The 17956-nt window shown below is 41.6% G+C and overlaps 1 protein-coding gene across 1 annotated transcript; it reads right to left on the bottom strand.

Moving 5' to 3' along the window:
• Window positions 1-820: 820 nt before the first annotated feature.
• Window positions 821-15510, bottom strand: kctd16a (potassium channel tetramerization domain containing 16a). Its single transcript, XM_074648400.1, has 2 exons — window positions 13002-15510; window positions 821-2057 (listed from the first exon to the last, which is right to left on the bottom strand). Exons 1-2 carry the CDS (start codon window positions 13822-13824, stop codon window positions 1606-1608), a joined length of 1275 nt encoding a protein of 424 aa, XP_074504501.1. The 5' UTR covers window positions 13825-15510; the 3' UTR covers window positions 821-1605.
• Between the last annotated feature and the right edge of the window lie 2446 nt (window positions 15511-17956).

Below are 17956 nucleotides of genomic sequence, written 5' to 3' on the forward strand. Positions count from 1 at the left end.
GGCATTTATATCGAAGAGTTAAGGTTAAGCATTGACCTCAAATGTTTAAGGTTATAGGTCGTTGGGCAGCGAGTCTTTCGAGAGTTTTTGAAAGTTTTTGCCAGATTTCGCAATTTATGGATTACCTTTAAGACATGACCAGCCGGTGGCTCATAGCTAACGGTGCTAACAGTGCAGTGAAAACAACAGCAAAACTGCTGACAGAGCTAACAGTGTTAACCTGGGGTGAACTGGAGGGTGGGTGCTATGCTTCTTCCGCCACTGCGCCGGCGGTCAGGACAGCATTATCAGCTGTAACCGCCACATGAGCACAGTGCAGAGCGGCAGCCGTGAACTAACCAGTGGGGCACGCTCACGTGCACGAACATGCACCAAATGGTTAACTCCGTCTGTGAGTTTTTTTTTAATGTAACCTGTAACCCCACAAAACGTTATATTAGATGATAATTAAAAGCTCCTTGGCACCTATTGCTGGGTTAGGTTCGACAGTGAGCTAAGGAAACGTTTACAGGTTTGAGCAGATAAACACACAGTTTAATCCATTCCTTACTTTTTTTTCCTCTCTTCAGAGTATCTCTTTTGTTATAACTCAGTGCACACCACTTCAACATGTAGGTGAGAGAAATCTAAAGCTAAAGCTTGTCAGGCTGTTTCATTGTGGTTGCTAAGCTGTGATTGGACAATCACCGTTCAGGGGAGAGGCTTAGTGATTGGTCAGTTATGAGAATATCAGACCCAGGTTGTTGAAAAAAAAACTGGAATTTCCCATGTTCAATCTAAATATAGCCTGAAGATCACAAGAAGGTCCACTAAGAATAAATACAATTTGAACCCATTTATTAGCTTTTTTGCACACTTACAATCAAGGATTAGTCAAATATCCATTGGCATTATATACTCTACTTACACAACATCATCTATCCAACACATAATGACAACATTGGACAAAAAGTTTTACAATGGCAAACAGATCTAGGCAGTGCTTTCCTCAGTTAAGTCAGCCCCCAGTCATAACACACCATTTTTACCCATCACACAAAACAGTGAATTTAAAGTTTGTTTGATATTGCATAATTATGCTAAGGGTGTAATGACATGCAGTGCCGATATCGAAGCCTACTATAAGTATATGTGTTATCAGTGGAGTAGTGATATTCCATTGCTAACTCACAGCACCATATGGGTACGTCCATTTTAAGAAACCAGCTATTGTGGGCAATTGCACATACAGTATGTGATAGGTTGATGGATTGAAACGATGTTGCCCCTGAGGTTGCTTTGTTGCTTCAACTAGTGGTATTAGCTGTTCGTACACCACCGGCTCTCTGAAGTGAGAACAGGGTTAGTGATGTAAGCCCCTACAGGAGTAACCTGATTTACAAATGTGCATATCATACACAACACTGTGCATACTTTACAAATCAATGACTCACACTGCCTTGTACTTTGTGTGCTCAGCTAGTCATGCTGGCGGGAAAGTGGCCATAGTTTTCTTTTCTAATACAGTATGTGCCATAGAGGGTGCATCGGGGTCTATTGCCTTTGCAGTTAATACTCTTCATTGATGGTGACATGATGCCACCATCTCTTTCTTCTTCTTCATATTTAGAGACGGTACTTTCTCAGGAGCTCCGATTGCCACATGTACTTCCTCTCCGGAAAGCGTTCAGGAATCCTGATGCGCCGGAAGTCCTGGATGCATTTCTCCATCTCCTGCTCTGGAGTCATCTTATCCTTGTTGGCTTTCCTCTTCGCGGCCTCTCGGTCTCGGACCCCGAAAGTCCTCACGCGGAGCATGTCAGTCTTGCGGCGCATCTCTGCCTGCTGCAGCATGTGAACTGGTCCTTTGGGCATGGGACGGTCCAGCGTATGGACATTGGGATGCCGGCTCACGGGGCCGCAGATCACGGTCCCTTGAGGGGAACTGGCCTCCGACTGGGTCTCGGAACAGGAAGTGGAGAGCTCGTTAAAGGAAGTGCCGCTCTCTCCTTCGCGTTCACTTTTGTGGCTCTTGCAGCAGCAGTCACAGTGAGAGGACAACCACCTTGAGGGTCCACCTAGAAAACAAACACAGATGTCACTTGTTTTGACCACAAGCAGTGCATTTTCTGTTGCGGCAAGACCGTCTTCCATGCAGGCACGCACTGTAAACTAATGTCCCAGCTGTCTGTATGGTGACAGATTCAAGCTGTAATCAAAAGAAACAGTTGCACTGATCAAGCAAATGCTGACAAATGCCTACACAGCAGTTTCAATGTCATACAAATATCTTTAAAAGAATATCAGATGAGTGTGTGTGGGGGTATTTAGGGGGGTACAGATGTAAGAACATGCAAGTTATTGGCTTTGACATTTAATTGCTGAATTTCAAAGAGCTTGTGGGCTGTGCATATTGCTTCCTCTGATAAGGAGAAGCCCCAGAGCTCAGCGCGGTTCAGCACGGCTCCCTAAAAGACCTTTCCCATTTCCCAAGGCAAAGCTTGTCTCAGAGCCAAAACAATTTGCTTTGCCGTCGCAGTTTCTTATTAGAACTGTAACCTGACTGCCTTGTATTAAGAAGGTGGTGTATTATTTTTGAGTCAAATAACTCGACAAGGTGCTTTCTACCTTTAGGGAGGCAACAAGGCAGAAAAAGCAGGTAAACACAAAGTATAATTCATCTTGGGTGGTAACAGAACTGGGTCAGTGTACAGTGGAGTGAATCGATGTTCCCCCAGGTGTCCTGACCGCCTGTCATGAAGTTTGGACAGGCAGTGAACCCGGTAGTTATGGAGTCAAAGGAGTGCCATAATAAAAAAAATAATCTGTATAAGAATAAGAAAATAAATGTGGAAATATTAAGAGAAATAAGTAATAGAATAAATAAATAAATACAAAATGTGGAAATACAAAGAGAAATAAATACAAGAATAAATACATTTGTAAATATAAAGACAACAAAATATAAAATTATAATTATAAGCATTTTCATTTATTATCACATGCATTTGTTCATTTATTCTGTTTATTTATATCTTTTTAGAAAATGTATATTAGTGTATTTTTTGCATTTAAATTACTGTGTTTTTATTATTATCTATTTTTATATAATGTAATTTTATTCCTTTACTTTAACAAATAAATAAATAAATATATGTATATCGTTTTAAAAATATATGAATAAATGTATACATAAATAAATGTGAAAATAAATGAAAATGCTTATAATTATTTTTCACATTTCATTATTTGTCTTTATATTTCAACATTTATTTTCTCATTCTTTTACAAATTCATAATTTTTTATGGCACTCCTATGGCTGGTAACAGAGGATTTTAGTAGTCTTCATTCTTCCTCTTGTACCTACTTCTTGTATCGTCTCACATCCTCCTACACATCTAATTATGAACCAGAAATACTGTGCTGTACTGCCTGCTGGCTTGTGAAGTTTTCAGGTAAAGACAGTAAACACTGCTGTCTTTCATTTCCAAAAATATACCTGAACTATGGTCTCAATTAGATGTACTAACAGGTAGAAATGTGCAGTGTTGAGAGCTGCCGTGCTCTATGTAATATAAACAACAGTGTATGAGAAATAAACCTGTGCACACAGACTCTAAAAACCTCTTAATGGCTTTTTCCAATGTGATGATGCAGACGCAACAGCAATGATATCTCAGAGGGAGCAATAATTTGTCCATTACCTCCTTCCAGTGCATGCACCAATTTATACTGAACAGAGTTCAAGGGGGATTTTAACCTCTCTGCGCGCACTGTAATAATGACCTTATCTCTAGTGCGATGATTGCATTGAGCTGATAGTGAGAGAGTCACTAACAGCTTTTTAATGGCTAATCCATGAGTAAAGGGGCCAATCAGCGCACCAATTTCCCCCCGCAGAAAATGAATCTAGCTGAATCCAGCCGGCGAGCATCACCAGGCAAATGGATGCAGGCGCTTTAGCGAGGAGGAGGATCAAGAGGAGGGAGGCTGAGCATTGTTTCTAAATGGATGGATGCTGTAGTCCAGAGGGGCAACCCGTTTAGGAAACTAGCCAATACCCAATAATAGCATCATAAAATTTTCAGGCCATGCAGGAGAATGAATTGTATTAAAGCCACTGAGAAGCACCTGGGCTTGCATTTTGTTTTAGACAATAAGTGAAACGTGGACATGGACAAAACAAATCTGTGTCAGAACGCAACCACAAACTGTGTGTTTTGGACAAAGCGTTGTAGTGTCAAGCTTTGCTGTCCCCTTCAGAGCCAAGACAGGAAACGACTAAGAGCCTTGTCAGGAAACACAGTCTTTCTCGGGTACATTTAAACAAGTGTGTGTGTGTGTGTAAATCCGTTGGTATCTTTTCAGGGAAGCCACTGATTGCATTGTGTTTTTTCTCAGATCCATATAGCCTGTCTAAGAGATCATATTCCAACCACATTAAAAGACCGGGGCTGGTCCTGAGACTGTGTCTGCACTTCTCATAAATAACACAGAGAGAGGGAGTCGAGTTCGGCACAGAGGCATGCAGGCGTGTCACACGGGGTATCCTCAAACTCCCCTCTATCTCTAATGAAAGAACCACGGATGTTTGTCCTCGTGCCTGAGAGAGACCAGAGTTTTATGGAAATTCAGCTGCCTTGATATTGGATTAAAATGACACGTTTTTACCCATTAAGAGGTTTTAAATGGCAGAAAAGTAGGACATGATGGGGGCTGAAAGCAGAGGGCTCTGACAAACTCAAATTCAAATGTCAGTGGCTTTCATGCCAGACGTGTGTGTTTGTTTTCATCTGAGCCTCTAATCTGACTCATCAAGGGTGTGTGATGGTTATTTCTTTAACGGCAGAGCAGCTCTGTGCTTCGGTCATGTAATCTGAGAGGCAAAAAAATAAATAAAGACGAACAAGAGAGACTCATCACTCAGCAATTTCATGTTGTTATTGCACACGACCAGGAGGCCATAACGCAATTTATTTCAGATTTGCACTCGAGTGACCCGAAGCTGTCTGCTTTTCAAATTTGAATCTCAGCCGTGACGTGAACTGTGCCCTCAATCTAAATCAATGAAAATAGGGTTTGAACACAAAGCGTCACTTTGCATCCAAGCTGTCAGAGTCAGACAGAAAACACACTTAACTTCTGAATTTCTGGAATAAACATGCTCGCTTTCTTTGCCCAAACACAAACAAATCCTGCGAGGCTGAGTGGTGTGAATCATCTTCAAATGCTTCAGTTGCTGCTTGGTTCTGGTGTAATTATATTCTCTGGCTAAGACTTCGGGCGTGAAACTACGGAGGCCCGGGAGGGCCATGGAGAGAGAAAAGTCATTAAAGGTTGAAAAAAAAATTGATTGCAAGATCTCACAAAACTTTTTAATTTTGGGTCCCTATGACAGCTACAGTTGCTTGGAAAAAAGTGATATCGGGCACTGAATTTGATGAGTTTGCTGTTTATCAGACTACAAATGAGACAAGAATTAGCTAGCTAGTGCACCCTCGGTCCCTCTGCCTCACTCCCCGCTGCTAGGAGACTTCTTCGCCAGGAGGAGAGCGGATGGCAGCTACGGAGATGGACCTTTAGTTAGCAGCTGTAGCAAAACAAAAATCGCCTGTCGCCTGCTGAGGCTACAGTGAACCCCTCGGTAGGCTACAGTACAATTGTATCCTCGCCGAGGGGTCCATTGTAGCTTCGATTAAGCACTATTGTCACCTTGCCTTGGTGCAACTGATGCCTTGGGGAAGCACAATGTTTTGGCTCCCCGAGGCAGAATTTTTTGTCTCGCTTAGTTCCTACAGCTGCTAACTGAAGGTCTGTCTCCGTAGCTATAGACCGTTCTCCTCCCAGCGAAGTAGTCTCCTAGCGGCGGGGAGTGAGGCGGAGGGACCGTGGGGTGTGCTAGCCAGCTTGTCTCATTTGTCTTGTCTTTGTGAGCGCTCCATTGTTATGGTTGTTTCCATGGTGCCGAACTAACCCGCACCTAACTTTTAAAAAGCCCTGATCAGCCCTGAAAGCTATATGTATTAGGAGTAATATATTCTGTGGCAGGTTAAATATGCATATCCATGCAGCCAGTCAGGGAGTTAAGCTCATATGAGTGGAATCGCTCTGATCTTAAACACACTTTTTATTCTCCAGCTCACATATCCAGTCACAAATATTTTTTTTACTCTGCCACTGCCTCAGGGGGAGTGTAGTTTACATGCTTGTTAGCTCACGAATTAGGCCAGCGTGTCCTTGCAGCAGAAAAAAGGCTTGTCTTGCAAAGGCAGTGACCGTCCTCACAGGGTGAGGGAAATCCATTTCACCAAGATTTGCTGCAAAAGTATCACTTCAGCAGTTTGTGTCAAGCCGAACTGATAAAGCCATCCTCTTGCCGGGTATAATAATGTCTGTAATATCTGCATACAATTGAATTTGTCAATATTAATTACCTCCACCCAGTCAGCTCTACTTTGCTGAAACAACCCTCAGCATCAGCCTGACGGGAAAGAGCTGGAGAGGAATAGTCGGAGTGACCCAACGAGCTTTACATGGTAATTCAAGGACACTCTTACTCTCTCATATAGCCCCATTACTGCCCCGTCCCAAATTATCTGCTTTCCATGAGGAGAATGACAGCTTGGTTGGCTGATTGTTAATGACAGTGGGGTGCTGTCCCTTCCCAGAGTCAGAGGGTAGCTGCCCCGCTGAGTTTCTCCCTGACAGGGAGATGAACAAGCAACTCAGCCAGATTGAAACGTCTATATCAGCGTCTCCCCCGTGGGCCTGTCCCCTGACCCGGAGCCACACAACCTCCACTGCACAAGATGAAGCAAGATTAGACGGGGAGAAGGCGAGGAAGGTGTCCTGAGTATTCACCAAGCTCTTGTCATCACCTAAATGAAGCCCTGAGAGGTTGGAGGAAAGACGAGGGGCGTTTCTGGTCCCGCCCTGTCAAGTAGATGATACTCAAAGAGTGACGTCTGAAGAAAGTGAACTCTAAAGCTCAAGCATTAGATCCTCTTTTCATTTCTCAATCACTGACTCAAAATTAATTGATTCTTTTGGATGCATTACGTACAGTAGGCCCCCCAAACATGCTTTTATTTGCTCTTTACAGGCTACCTTCAGGCACCGTCAGAGAGAGCAACGCTAAAACAGTCACTACCTTGCAAAAGTGACCTTTGCATACCAACACAGGGGATCCCCTGTCTTCAGAAAACTCTCAGTCCTGCCCACATTGTGAGCTCCACCATCCACATAGCCATTAAATGTCTCTGGAGGGATCATTAAGGTGTTGGGTGTCAGATGGTGAGAGCTGTTATACCTGTTCTCCAACAGCTACTGAATTAACTAGGTTTCAACTGTATCTGCTCTTGTAAAGGAACATACTGGAGGTTTGAAGTGTTTTATGTTTAGATTGATGGCTCACCTTTAATGCAGCCTCTGCTGGCTCTCTTCAATATAGGAAGAGCAAATTGCTTAATGTGGGTAATCCATCAAAGTCTATATTTAGTCTTTTTTATTTGCATTATCATCATTTGGTAATGAAGTTACTAGCAGGGATTTTGAAAACTCTCCTTGTTGATGCGTTCAAGGGCAATCCCAACATCTGTGATTTGTGAGTCAGCAGTCAAAAAAGTTGGAAAATCCAACCCAGAAGTCAATCAATAAGCAACAACTACAGTGTGAGAGGGTTAGTGTATGCTTGTGCCTGAAAGACTCATTATGACAGATTTTATGCATGTCCTATGTCTCTGCAAGTTCATTTAAATACTAAAAGGGTTAGGGTTAAAACATACAGCAGTGATGTGAAGAATACTATTAGTAGTCAGTCAATGACCAAAACATGAAAAACCACCAGCATGGTCCTTCAAAATTCAGTGCGTGAGCGATTTATTTCCAAAAATATATTTCCCTTTTGCATCTGCAGCTTCTCAATAAGCTCATATTTACTCCCAAGGTGAGCCGCCTTGTCTACTTGAACTGATGTAGTGCACAAGGTGCTGCAACCATTGTGAGAAATAATGGCACAAGCACACACCCCTGCATCTCACGCCTGACCATCGTCCTGCCCAGGTGCTCTTTAAGACGTATATGAGTTATTCATGGGAGCACCATCCATCTCTTGTAGGCACTGCCAATCCATCCACAGTCCAACCAGGCTCTTCTGGGAGTCCGCGGACGGCCCAATCTTTGCCTCCATTACACCCAAGCAATTGATTACTTCCCCCCCCCCCCCCCCGACTCTCTTCCCGGGCCGCATTGTGGCCATTGTTCAGGAGTCATTATGGTCACACATCATCTCGTTCACCGCCCAAATGAAGACTGCACAGTTATATTAACAGAGCACACCTAGCTAGTATAATCATTCTCCATCTTTACTGTACGTGTCTCCCATTTTGACAATGCACTTCTGCACAGGCCTTTTAGATGTGAAAGTGCCTGATGTTAGCAGCCCTACTGTTCAATGATGGTTTGCTCTGCCTCTGTAATGTGGAAGCAGTCATGTCAAAGCAGGTTATTGTGTCGATGACGACGGATAATTTTCATCGATGAATTGAGTCCTATTTTGAGATATGACTTGTATTTCAAATTGTCTTTGAAGTAGGTTAGCATTCATCTTTCTAAATTACATCTCTATCCCGCATGGCTGGAGACACTGGAAATATTTTGGGATCACAGATTGCTTTTTAATTAGCCAACACTCTCCTCTTTCCCCAGAGATAATAAGCAATAAGGAGACTGGTCCCAAGAAACAATTGGGAGGTTAGAGTTGTTAATCATTACAGCAATAATGTTGTCACTGACAATCTAAAAAACGAAATGTCTCTATCATGTAAATCGACCGCCGTGCCTGCTTGACAAATAACCTGACAGAATCACCAGCTATAGAAGCCCATTGCTGCCCATTAAAAAAGAAAAGAAAGGATGAGAAGTTAGTCACGATGAAAAAAATGCTCATGATAAATTCAAATTTGATTTACTAAGTCATAATTCTTGATAAACTCATCAGAATATTGACTTTTCTTTTATCTAATCATTTTGATTTACTCTATCGTAGTTTTGAACTATCTCATACCTTTGACTTTTCATCTTTACCAGCCACGACAGCGTGTGGCTGATATTGTTTTCACCTTGTCAGTCTATGTCATCATGGCAAAATGTGATCCTGGAGACATATATTGTAGCGGGAACTACCACTGAAGCGGTTTTGAGCACTTTGCCAGGTGTTAATATTTCTGTCTGTCTGTCTGTGGACAGATTTTATCCCCGCGATAGCGTCACAACTGTGCAAGATGCAGTCACAAAACTTTACGGGTGTGACGCTGAGATCAAAATGAAGTCAAGGAGTCCGGAAGTATAGAGGGGTAGAAACATAGACTGTATATAAGAAGCAGAAGTAGCCACCGTGACATCACCAATTGGTTTGTGGACTGCCGTTTGAAGGCTTGAGTTTGGCATTTTGGCTGTCGCCATCTTGATTTTTTCAACCAGAAGTGACACAAGAGGGTGGAGCTAAGTACAACCGAACGCTGAATTAGACATTTTTAGGCAACCAAAAGGTTATAATGAACTTTCATGAACTGAAAACACACTGTGAAAGGGTTAAAGTTGTAAGACACAAACACAGACAACGCTGTGGTAGCGACCTGTCAATCACAAGGTAGCCACGCCCTAAAGCATCCCCTGCTTTATGGCCATAATTTATTAAATGAACATCATGCTGTATTGAAGAAGACTTGAAACTAGCGATTGAGACCATAAACTCATGTTTACAATGTTTACTGAGGTAATAAATCAAATATGAAGTAGGCTCATTTTCTCATAGACTTCTATACAACCAGACTTCTTTTTGCAACCAGAGGAGTCGCCCCCTGCTGGCTGTTAGAAAGAATGCAAATTTAAGACACTTCACCATTGGCTTCACTTTTCAGAAACCCCCCCCTCTGAATTTTTATCTCATAAATTTGACTTTTTATTTATAATTTTGCCAATTATATCATAAGTGTGACTCACCACTTGCTTTCTTCTTTTTTAACATGACTAACTTTTCATCCATTTTTGGGCTTCCATACATATCCATACATATCAAACTAACTTCTATTCTCTGTCCCATTCACTTTCATATGTGCTGGTAATCAGTTTTGATGTATTTCTCTTTGGCTCAGTTGTTTTTTTCAAGGGTGAACCAGTCATACACAGACATACACGTGAATTATTCATCATGGCATTCCGGATCAAAACCTCTTGTTCATGATGAATGCTCGGACACTGCGGCCACCTGGGGAGAGTGCCCTTTTCCTGCAAGAATCATTTGTTTAAACCAACAACATATATCCTTCTGAGTAGGACTGGATGACAATAAGTGAGAGCAGAGGGTCTTAACTTTATGGGAGAATGAGTCCCATGACTGTTAGGACAGATGATGCCACGCAGTAAAATGATGAATATCTACTGTTGGCATTTTGGAGATTGGAGTCCACACTATTACTGAGAGTCAGTGGAGCTTGTAGAAAACAACTGATGCATTTAGCAAGAAGAGCCACATGGAGGATGCTAAGGAACTGACAGGCTGGAAGAAAGTCTCTCAATTTATTTACTGCGCCGGATTGCTCTTTTTACACTCTGAACAAACCCCGTTTCACTCCATATGAGCCTGTGATTGAGGGGGGTTAAAAGGAAAGCAGTGAAACGCTCTGCTGAAAACAACAATAGAGCACATCTGTTTCGTGCCAACCTCAAAGGTGCATTTGTCTACATGCGTTCGGACTACCTGCCCTAGGCCAGCCAGTGTCCCACATTCAGAATCAGGTTACAGTATTAGTTTGGAAAGTGGATGCGGGCCGCTGTGCTGCTGTGAAGCAAAGGCTCTCACGCATGTCTGCCTCTGAACTGTCTATCCATCATCCTGACTAGGCCTCTGTCTTCCAATGCTGGCTGTATATGTGTTTCCTTTCACCCTCACCTTGTCTCCTCTCTTTTAATGAAAACCCAGTCTCGCCCTCCTCTTCCGTGTCTCACCACCAAACATTTTCTTTCCCTCTCTGCTCCCTCACACCCGATGAACTTTCCTGTCTGATACTTACTTTAATCTATTTTTGCTCTCTCTTCTTTCTGCTTCAGTTCTTTCTCCCCATGGCCAGGTCTCATGCAACTTTTACTCCCACATCCCTCCCTCTCCCCTCCATCTGCTCGTATCTCTCTCTTCCTCACTTCCCCTTAGCTTGCTTCCTTAAACGCCCTCTCTTCCTCTCTATGTGCTTCCCTTACTCTGCATCTTCTTTCCTTCCAATGCTATACTTATTGCAGTTCCTCCCCTGTCTCATTACCTCCTCCTCGTCCACCTCCCACCACCCCTGTCTTTGTCCTAGGGGCAGTGACTGTTAATAGGGAAGGGGGTGAACACCTACACCATATGCTGTGCTCCAGAAAGTTGAATGACTCAGGAAAATCCTACCTGGCTGGCTGTTTGCGCAGGTCAAGGCAAACCTCTCTGTTATAATTAGACTGCATTGGTAAATCATTAGCAAACCATATGCCATGTCTTTCTCAGCCCACCCTCCTGCACCTCCAACCTTGACCCACCAACTGGGTTTTCTTCAGCTCATCCACCAAAGGGAGCTATTCACAATAATGAACAAAGTGATTTTTAACTGGCCATATGGCTCAACTCCTCTCCTCCCTCTGCAGAGAGAACCATATTTGCAGCTAATTAAGGCATTTTGCTGATGAACAAACTTTGTCTTTAAGTGAAAAAAAGCAAAGATAATTCAAGAATATTGCAGCAGCATTAATGTGAATTTTGTGCTGCCCACTGGTGCTATATTATTCATAACCCCATCAGAATTTCAGAGCTATAAGCCGCATTTACGCATGACGCATGTGTACTTGAAGTGTAGCAGCATTGTGACTCAACTCCTCCGAGGCCCGTGGGCAAGTTTGCCTCTTAATCTCGGCCCCAAAACAGAAGTTTAAAGTCAGCTACTGCCAGGGATTGATTCAAGAAGGATGTGCTGTAACCCCACCATGCCTCCTGGTGGTGTGAGCTAACACACACCAGTTTCTGCAGAGCACCTCTCAAATCTAGAGAAACAAATTGCATGGGGTTTTCTAATGGAAAAGCTGTGTGGATAAACGTTTAACACCGTTTAATAAAGGAAAACGGCCTGTCTGATCATCATGCAAATAATATACAAAAACATGTATTTTAATGTTAATCTGAAGAGCAAAACCTGACAATTAGCAAATTGGACAGCACAAAAACAGCAAATTCGCGTATAGAATATGCATTTTCTGCAAAATAAATGATGGGACCTGTTGACTTTTTTGTATTAAATGAAAAAGAAATGTGCCCTGATATAAAATTGACCATTGCTTGTGGATATTTAGTAAAATTGATAAATACAGCCCATGGACATGACATGTACCCCTAATTATAGAATCACTCCCCTATGTGTGGATATGGTTATATGGTGGAGGGAGGGGCACTTCGGTGTTTTTAACTTGGCTGTTTGCATTTTTTTTTTTTTTTTTTGCTCAAAGTCTTTTTATTGTTATTCTGAACAAAATCCAATAAATAAATTGTATAAACAAATTAAACCCCCCCACCCCCCATCCTTATAACAATATTACTGCACCATTAAATAAGCAGAGTTAATTTCATAAACAATTACATTTATACATATAAATGAATGAAATCTGATAGCAACATAAATGAAACAAATACCAAACAATAAATAAATAAATAAAAAGAATAAAAAAAGGGAAGGACCAAAAAAAAACAGAAAAATAAGTAAATTAAAAATAATAATAATAAATAAATAAATAAAGAATAAAAAAAGAATTAAATAAAAAGAATAAAAAAAGAATAAAAAAAAGGAAAGGATAAAAAAAACAGAAAAATAAGTCAATTAAAAATAATAATAATAAAAAAATATATATTTAAAAAAAAATTGCATTTTAATTATTTCTGGAGGTCATCAGTTTATCTCACATCACCTCAGAAAACATAGAGTAGGAATAAATCTTCACTCACGGTAGAAGATGTACTGTGCGTAATTGGACCAAACCCTGTCATCCGCGTAATGACCGATGGAGGACGCAGTCAGGGACGAGTTGCAGGCCACGATGTGAAAGCCACTCTCTGACAGCATGTCAAAAGCTCTCTCCAGGTGCCTGAACTTCAGGTAAAACCTGCAGGTGTACCGATCCGGCGGTCTGTCCAAGTCCCTGTTATCACTCAGGGCGTCTCCAAACACCTCTTTGGCCAAGCAGATCCTGCTGCTGATGAAGATCCTCGGTAACTTTTTGGCCTTTGAGTCAATCTGACTCTCTCTACCTCCTCCTGTGCATGCTCCTCTGAAAGCCACCGTGATGTATCCGTACCTCCTGTCCAAGGAATAGGACTGGTAAAACCTCTGCTCGCTGCTCTGCGATGCATCGTCCAGATCACTGCAGCACAAGTCGTCTGGAAATAGTTTTGCATCCTCGGAAGACAAAAGTTTGGCCAAATCTGGCAGCTGGAAGTATTCCGCCTCTCTTTTCAACCTGCCTTTCTCTGGGAAGTGGTCAGGTAGGACAACCTGCTTGTCTCTAAGATAATCCAACACATACCGAAACAGAAAGCCGTCTCTGTCTATGAAATACCGTCCTCTGAAGTCCCTGGACAAGTCATTTGAAGAGCCCTTCTTGTTGGAGAAAAGCTTCCCAAGTAGGGAATTTGGAAAGCTTGTCAAGGTGGCATGGCGCGTGTAATACACCTGTCCACCCACGTTCAGCTCAATAACATCCGATGGAGGGTTTTGCACAGAGCCTTGCTCTTTTGCAGGTTGCGTTTTGCAGTTTTCGCTCAGTGCCATTATTTTATTTTTTCAGATCTTGCACGAAGTCTCGATCACCAGAAGTTCAGGGTGTTGGGTGTAGCTGCATGGTGCTGATGCTCTCAGACTCTCAGAAGCATATAGTCTCGATACAAGCTCCAGTCCTCGCATCCAGTGTCTCATGACAAAACAAATCCCAAGGTGTGCCCTACAGTATATCCTTTAACCCCATGCGTAAATGTGCACGGTGCATCCGTTTTTATGAACAGAATCGATTATCATAATAACCAGTGAGCGCCTCATGTTACACACATCATCTGCTGCGATGATAAAACATTATTACTGTGACTTCAAAACAAAATGCAATCCTCACTTCACTCTTGAAATTCCCCACCATCCGAAAAAAAAGTAGGTTGAAGTTTTTCTGTGGAGAGGTTCACCGTTTTGCGTCCAGCTTCATGGTTCAATCAGTCCGAGATCAATTGAAGAATGTGCGCGCATCCCATATCATCCATGCATCCAAGCGTCGCTCCTGACAACTGGGATGCTGAGAGAGGAGGATGAGAGTGGTACTCTCCTGTGCGCACCCATCTCTCCAAACTGCTGAGTGCGGAAACGTTTGGTCCGGCAGAAGCTTTAAGATGTAGACTAATGTTGCTCCAAGCTGTGCAAGCCAGAGAGAGAGAGAGAGAGAGAGAGAGAGAGAGAGAGAGAGAGAGAGAGAGAGAGAGAGAGAGAGAGAGAGAATCGTCCCATGAAATAATGTCTTACATCATCTTAAAGGAAAATGACATTTGCAGATCGACATGAAGCAGGCTGGTGTGGTTGCATCTGTGCAGTTTTTCATGATGCAGCTGGAGGAGAGGATTCAGGTCTAAATGCAGTTTTAACATCCAGCGATTTTAATCCCTTCTTCTGAGTCCTCACACAGGCTTTCACATTTACATTTAACGCTTTTAGCTGACGCGCTTATCCCCAGAGGCGGGTGAGGAGGTTATAGGTCCCATGCAGTGACTTGCTCAGAGACTCATCGGCAGTGACAGCTGAACGGAGCTGGTGATCTACCACTACTCTTTAACTCTATCCAACTGATGGCTCAAACATCAAATGAAATAAACCAAAATCAGTTGCACTCCTCTGCATCATGACTGAACCCCCAGGCAGTCAGTATCACTGCTTACAGTCAAGAACACTGTGACTGAATATGAAAATTGATCCCTTCCTCATCGATTTGACCGAGTCAAGTCCTATTTCAGGACCACGGACAGATCTCAGCCCTCTCCAAGTCTCAGCTGCTCCATCTGCTCTCAAATAAACTGATAAAAGAGTCAATGCATTGGTTAATACCTCTTCATTTTACACAAGTATGTATTTTCGTTTCAAATATCTTTATTAGGAAGCATGTGCATGTCAGTAATACAGACTTCTGTGGTGTGTGTGTCATGCCTCATTTCTGATATATATCAACAAAAACAGACAATACCAGGAACTAAGGGCAAACAAAAATGGAGACAAGCAAATACAAAGAACATAAGTAGTTAAAGGGGAAAAAAAACAAAAAACACAAGTATGTATTTTCATGTAAAATGAACATAATGCATCAATATGAGGCCCATAAAGTGCATGTTCCTTGCAGTTTTTCCAGCAATGTTCAGAGATATGAACCCTCGTTACTGAGTCATTATTTCTGGATTATAGCAGGAGGACAGGGGTTTGGGACTTGTGTCAGAAAAACTGACTTTCATAGTAAAAGGTAAAGTTGAGGATTTGTATATGATGTAGAAACCTTTCATACATTTTATGAACGGCCTGACTGTAGATCCCTGTGATCGGATAAGGATTGGTGCTACCACCGTCACCAAGGTAGCTTGTAATTTGTATCATTGCATTGTACACAGATTTTTTTTTAATTGATTATATGTATATGTGTTTTTGTATGTGTATATTCTGCGTGTGCATATATGTGTATGTATGTATATATGTATACAGTATATATATGTATATATAAATAGATTTTATTTTATTTTATTGTTTTAAATTGTATTTTTTTTACTTGTGTATATTCTTTTTACTTATATATATATTTTTTGTATATAAAATGCTCCATCTGCTCTTAAATAAACTGATAAAAGAGTCAAACAATGCATTGGTTAATACCTCTTAATTTTACACACGTATGTATTTAGATGTAAAATGAACATAATGCATCAATATGAGGCCCATATAAAGTGCATGTTCCTTGCAGTTTTTCCAGCAATGTTCAGAAATATGAACCCTCGTTACTGAGTCATTATTTCTGGATTATAGCAGAAGGACAGGGGTTTGGGACTTGTGTATTATTGCTCAGGTCCTGCTCAGTGAATTTGTCATAGAGCCATCAGCATTACTGCACAGTGAAGCCAAGAACTGTCGGGTGGAAAATCCAGTTTGGAAGAAGTGAGATGCAAGGCTGTATTTAAGGCCTGACAATGCATGTCATCATCTCTATATGCTGTTTTATATAGGTCACAAGCTGGTGTTATGTATAGCAAAGGTCATATGTGCGTGCTTACCAGGAAATATGCATTCAAAGGTGTATGATGACCTGAATCTGGTAGACTTATGGACCTGTTTGTTTTATATATGAAGAATAAGGTCCCCTTGTGTCCAGTGCATCACATGCAGCACTGATCTGTGATTCACAATGTTTTCATGTTTGCTTTTCAGCTTGTTTGTTGTGTGTTTTTGAAGCCACGTTGTAATAAATCAGAGCCTGTACTTGCTGCAGCACTAAGAGAAGGCGTTGATGATGGGAGCGCACCCTTGACTCGTGGTTTTGAGGAGGCAGCGGTCACGCTTTACCCTGTTAATTCAGAGTATATTGTGCTAGAGAGGGGTTGCTAAGCAGCCACAGGGGACTGAGTGGGATTCAAACAGTGGGGATTTAGAGCTACAGTGAGCATACCACTGATCTCTTTTCCTGTGATGTGAGGTTTCGCTGCTTACATTATACATCATTTTGTCATGTTTTGAGGATTATGTGACCTTAACAGTGGAGTGCAGATAGGAAAAACTGTTTAATATCATGAGATGGTGACATATATAGATTATTATATGTTTGTTTTTTTATTTGTTTAATATATTCATATAGATGTGAGTGTATCTCTGGTGTTGGACTTGTATAATAGAATACTTGGAGTTCATTCCCTGTCCCCTGCTTGGGGATGATTCTCTTCCCACATGTGCTATAAACCCTGTTTCTTATTCATCTCACTCATCCTCCCATTAGAGCCAATTTCCCATCCTCCTGTCTTCACTTTATTTCCTATTCGTGCGCTACTCCCAGGTTAGATTCTATCTTTTGGAAAGGGTTGAGTTTCATGCAACTTCAGCATGAATAATGTAAGACAATATGGGTCCCAGCTGAGCGTGAAGTAAGGAAATCTGCATGTGCTCTAACATTAAAAGTGACAATTGACATTGGGTTGCCTGCACAAAATACCTCTGTTGAGTAGGAAATGGTTTAAAGTTTAACAATCGTACATGATTTATGATGAAATGTTCATTGATAAATAAATACTTCTGGTGTCCAAACATTGTTCCCATGGTGTGCAAGCTTGCAAAAAAGCCAGTGAATTTGCTGTCTTAGAAAACCTTGTAATGCACCGTTGTGCAGCCTTGAAAGCAACAACTAATACAGGCCCAAACATCTCTGCAGTTATTATCCCCATGCGCGCAGTAATAGCCTGCCTTACCCTATTTCCTCTTCTCCCAGGCACTTTTCAACCACTCATATTTCCAGATGAAAGAGGCAGAAGAGTGAACTTGCTTGTCTTAAGAAACAAAATGTATTTTTCTGTTTTCAAGTTTAGGTTGAAAAACACTCTATAGCTCCCTTCTGTTTGAATAAAGACATTAGTTGCTTCATGCTATCTTTAAAAATGCACATATAGATGGTTTCTTTTCTAACAGTAAGGCAAGAAGGTCACCCATTACAGCTTACTGATTAATAATTATCCAAAAGGGGTTTATCGTTTACTGATGGGGCACTTTCAGTGACATTGAGTGTCCTTTTGAGCCTCTGGAGACAGTACAATAAGTAGACCAACTGGGAAATTGTAGTTTCATAATATTGGTTATTCAGTAGCAAACATAACAATAATTCCTTTAAGTCAAGGTTAGTTTTAAACAT

This window comes from Sebastes fasciatus, chromosome 10 (assembly GCF_043250625.1).
Source record: "Sebastes fasciatus isolate fSebFas1 chromosome 10, fSebFas1.pri, whole genome shotgun sequence".
NCBI lineage: Eukaryota > Metazoa > Chordata > Actinopteri > Perciformes > Sebastidae > Sebastes > Sebastes fasciatus.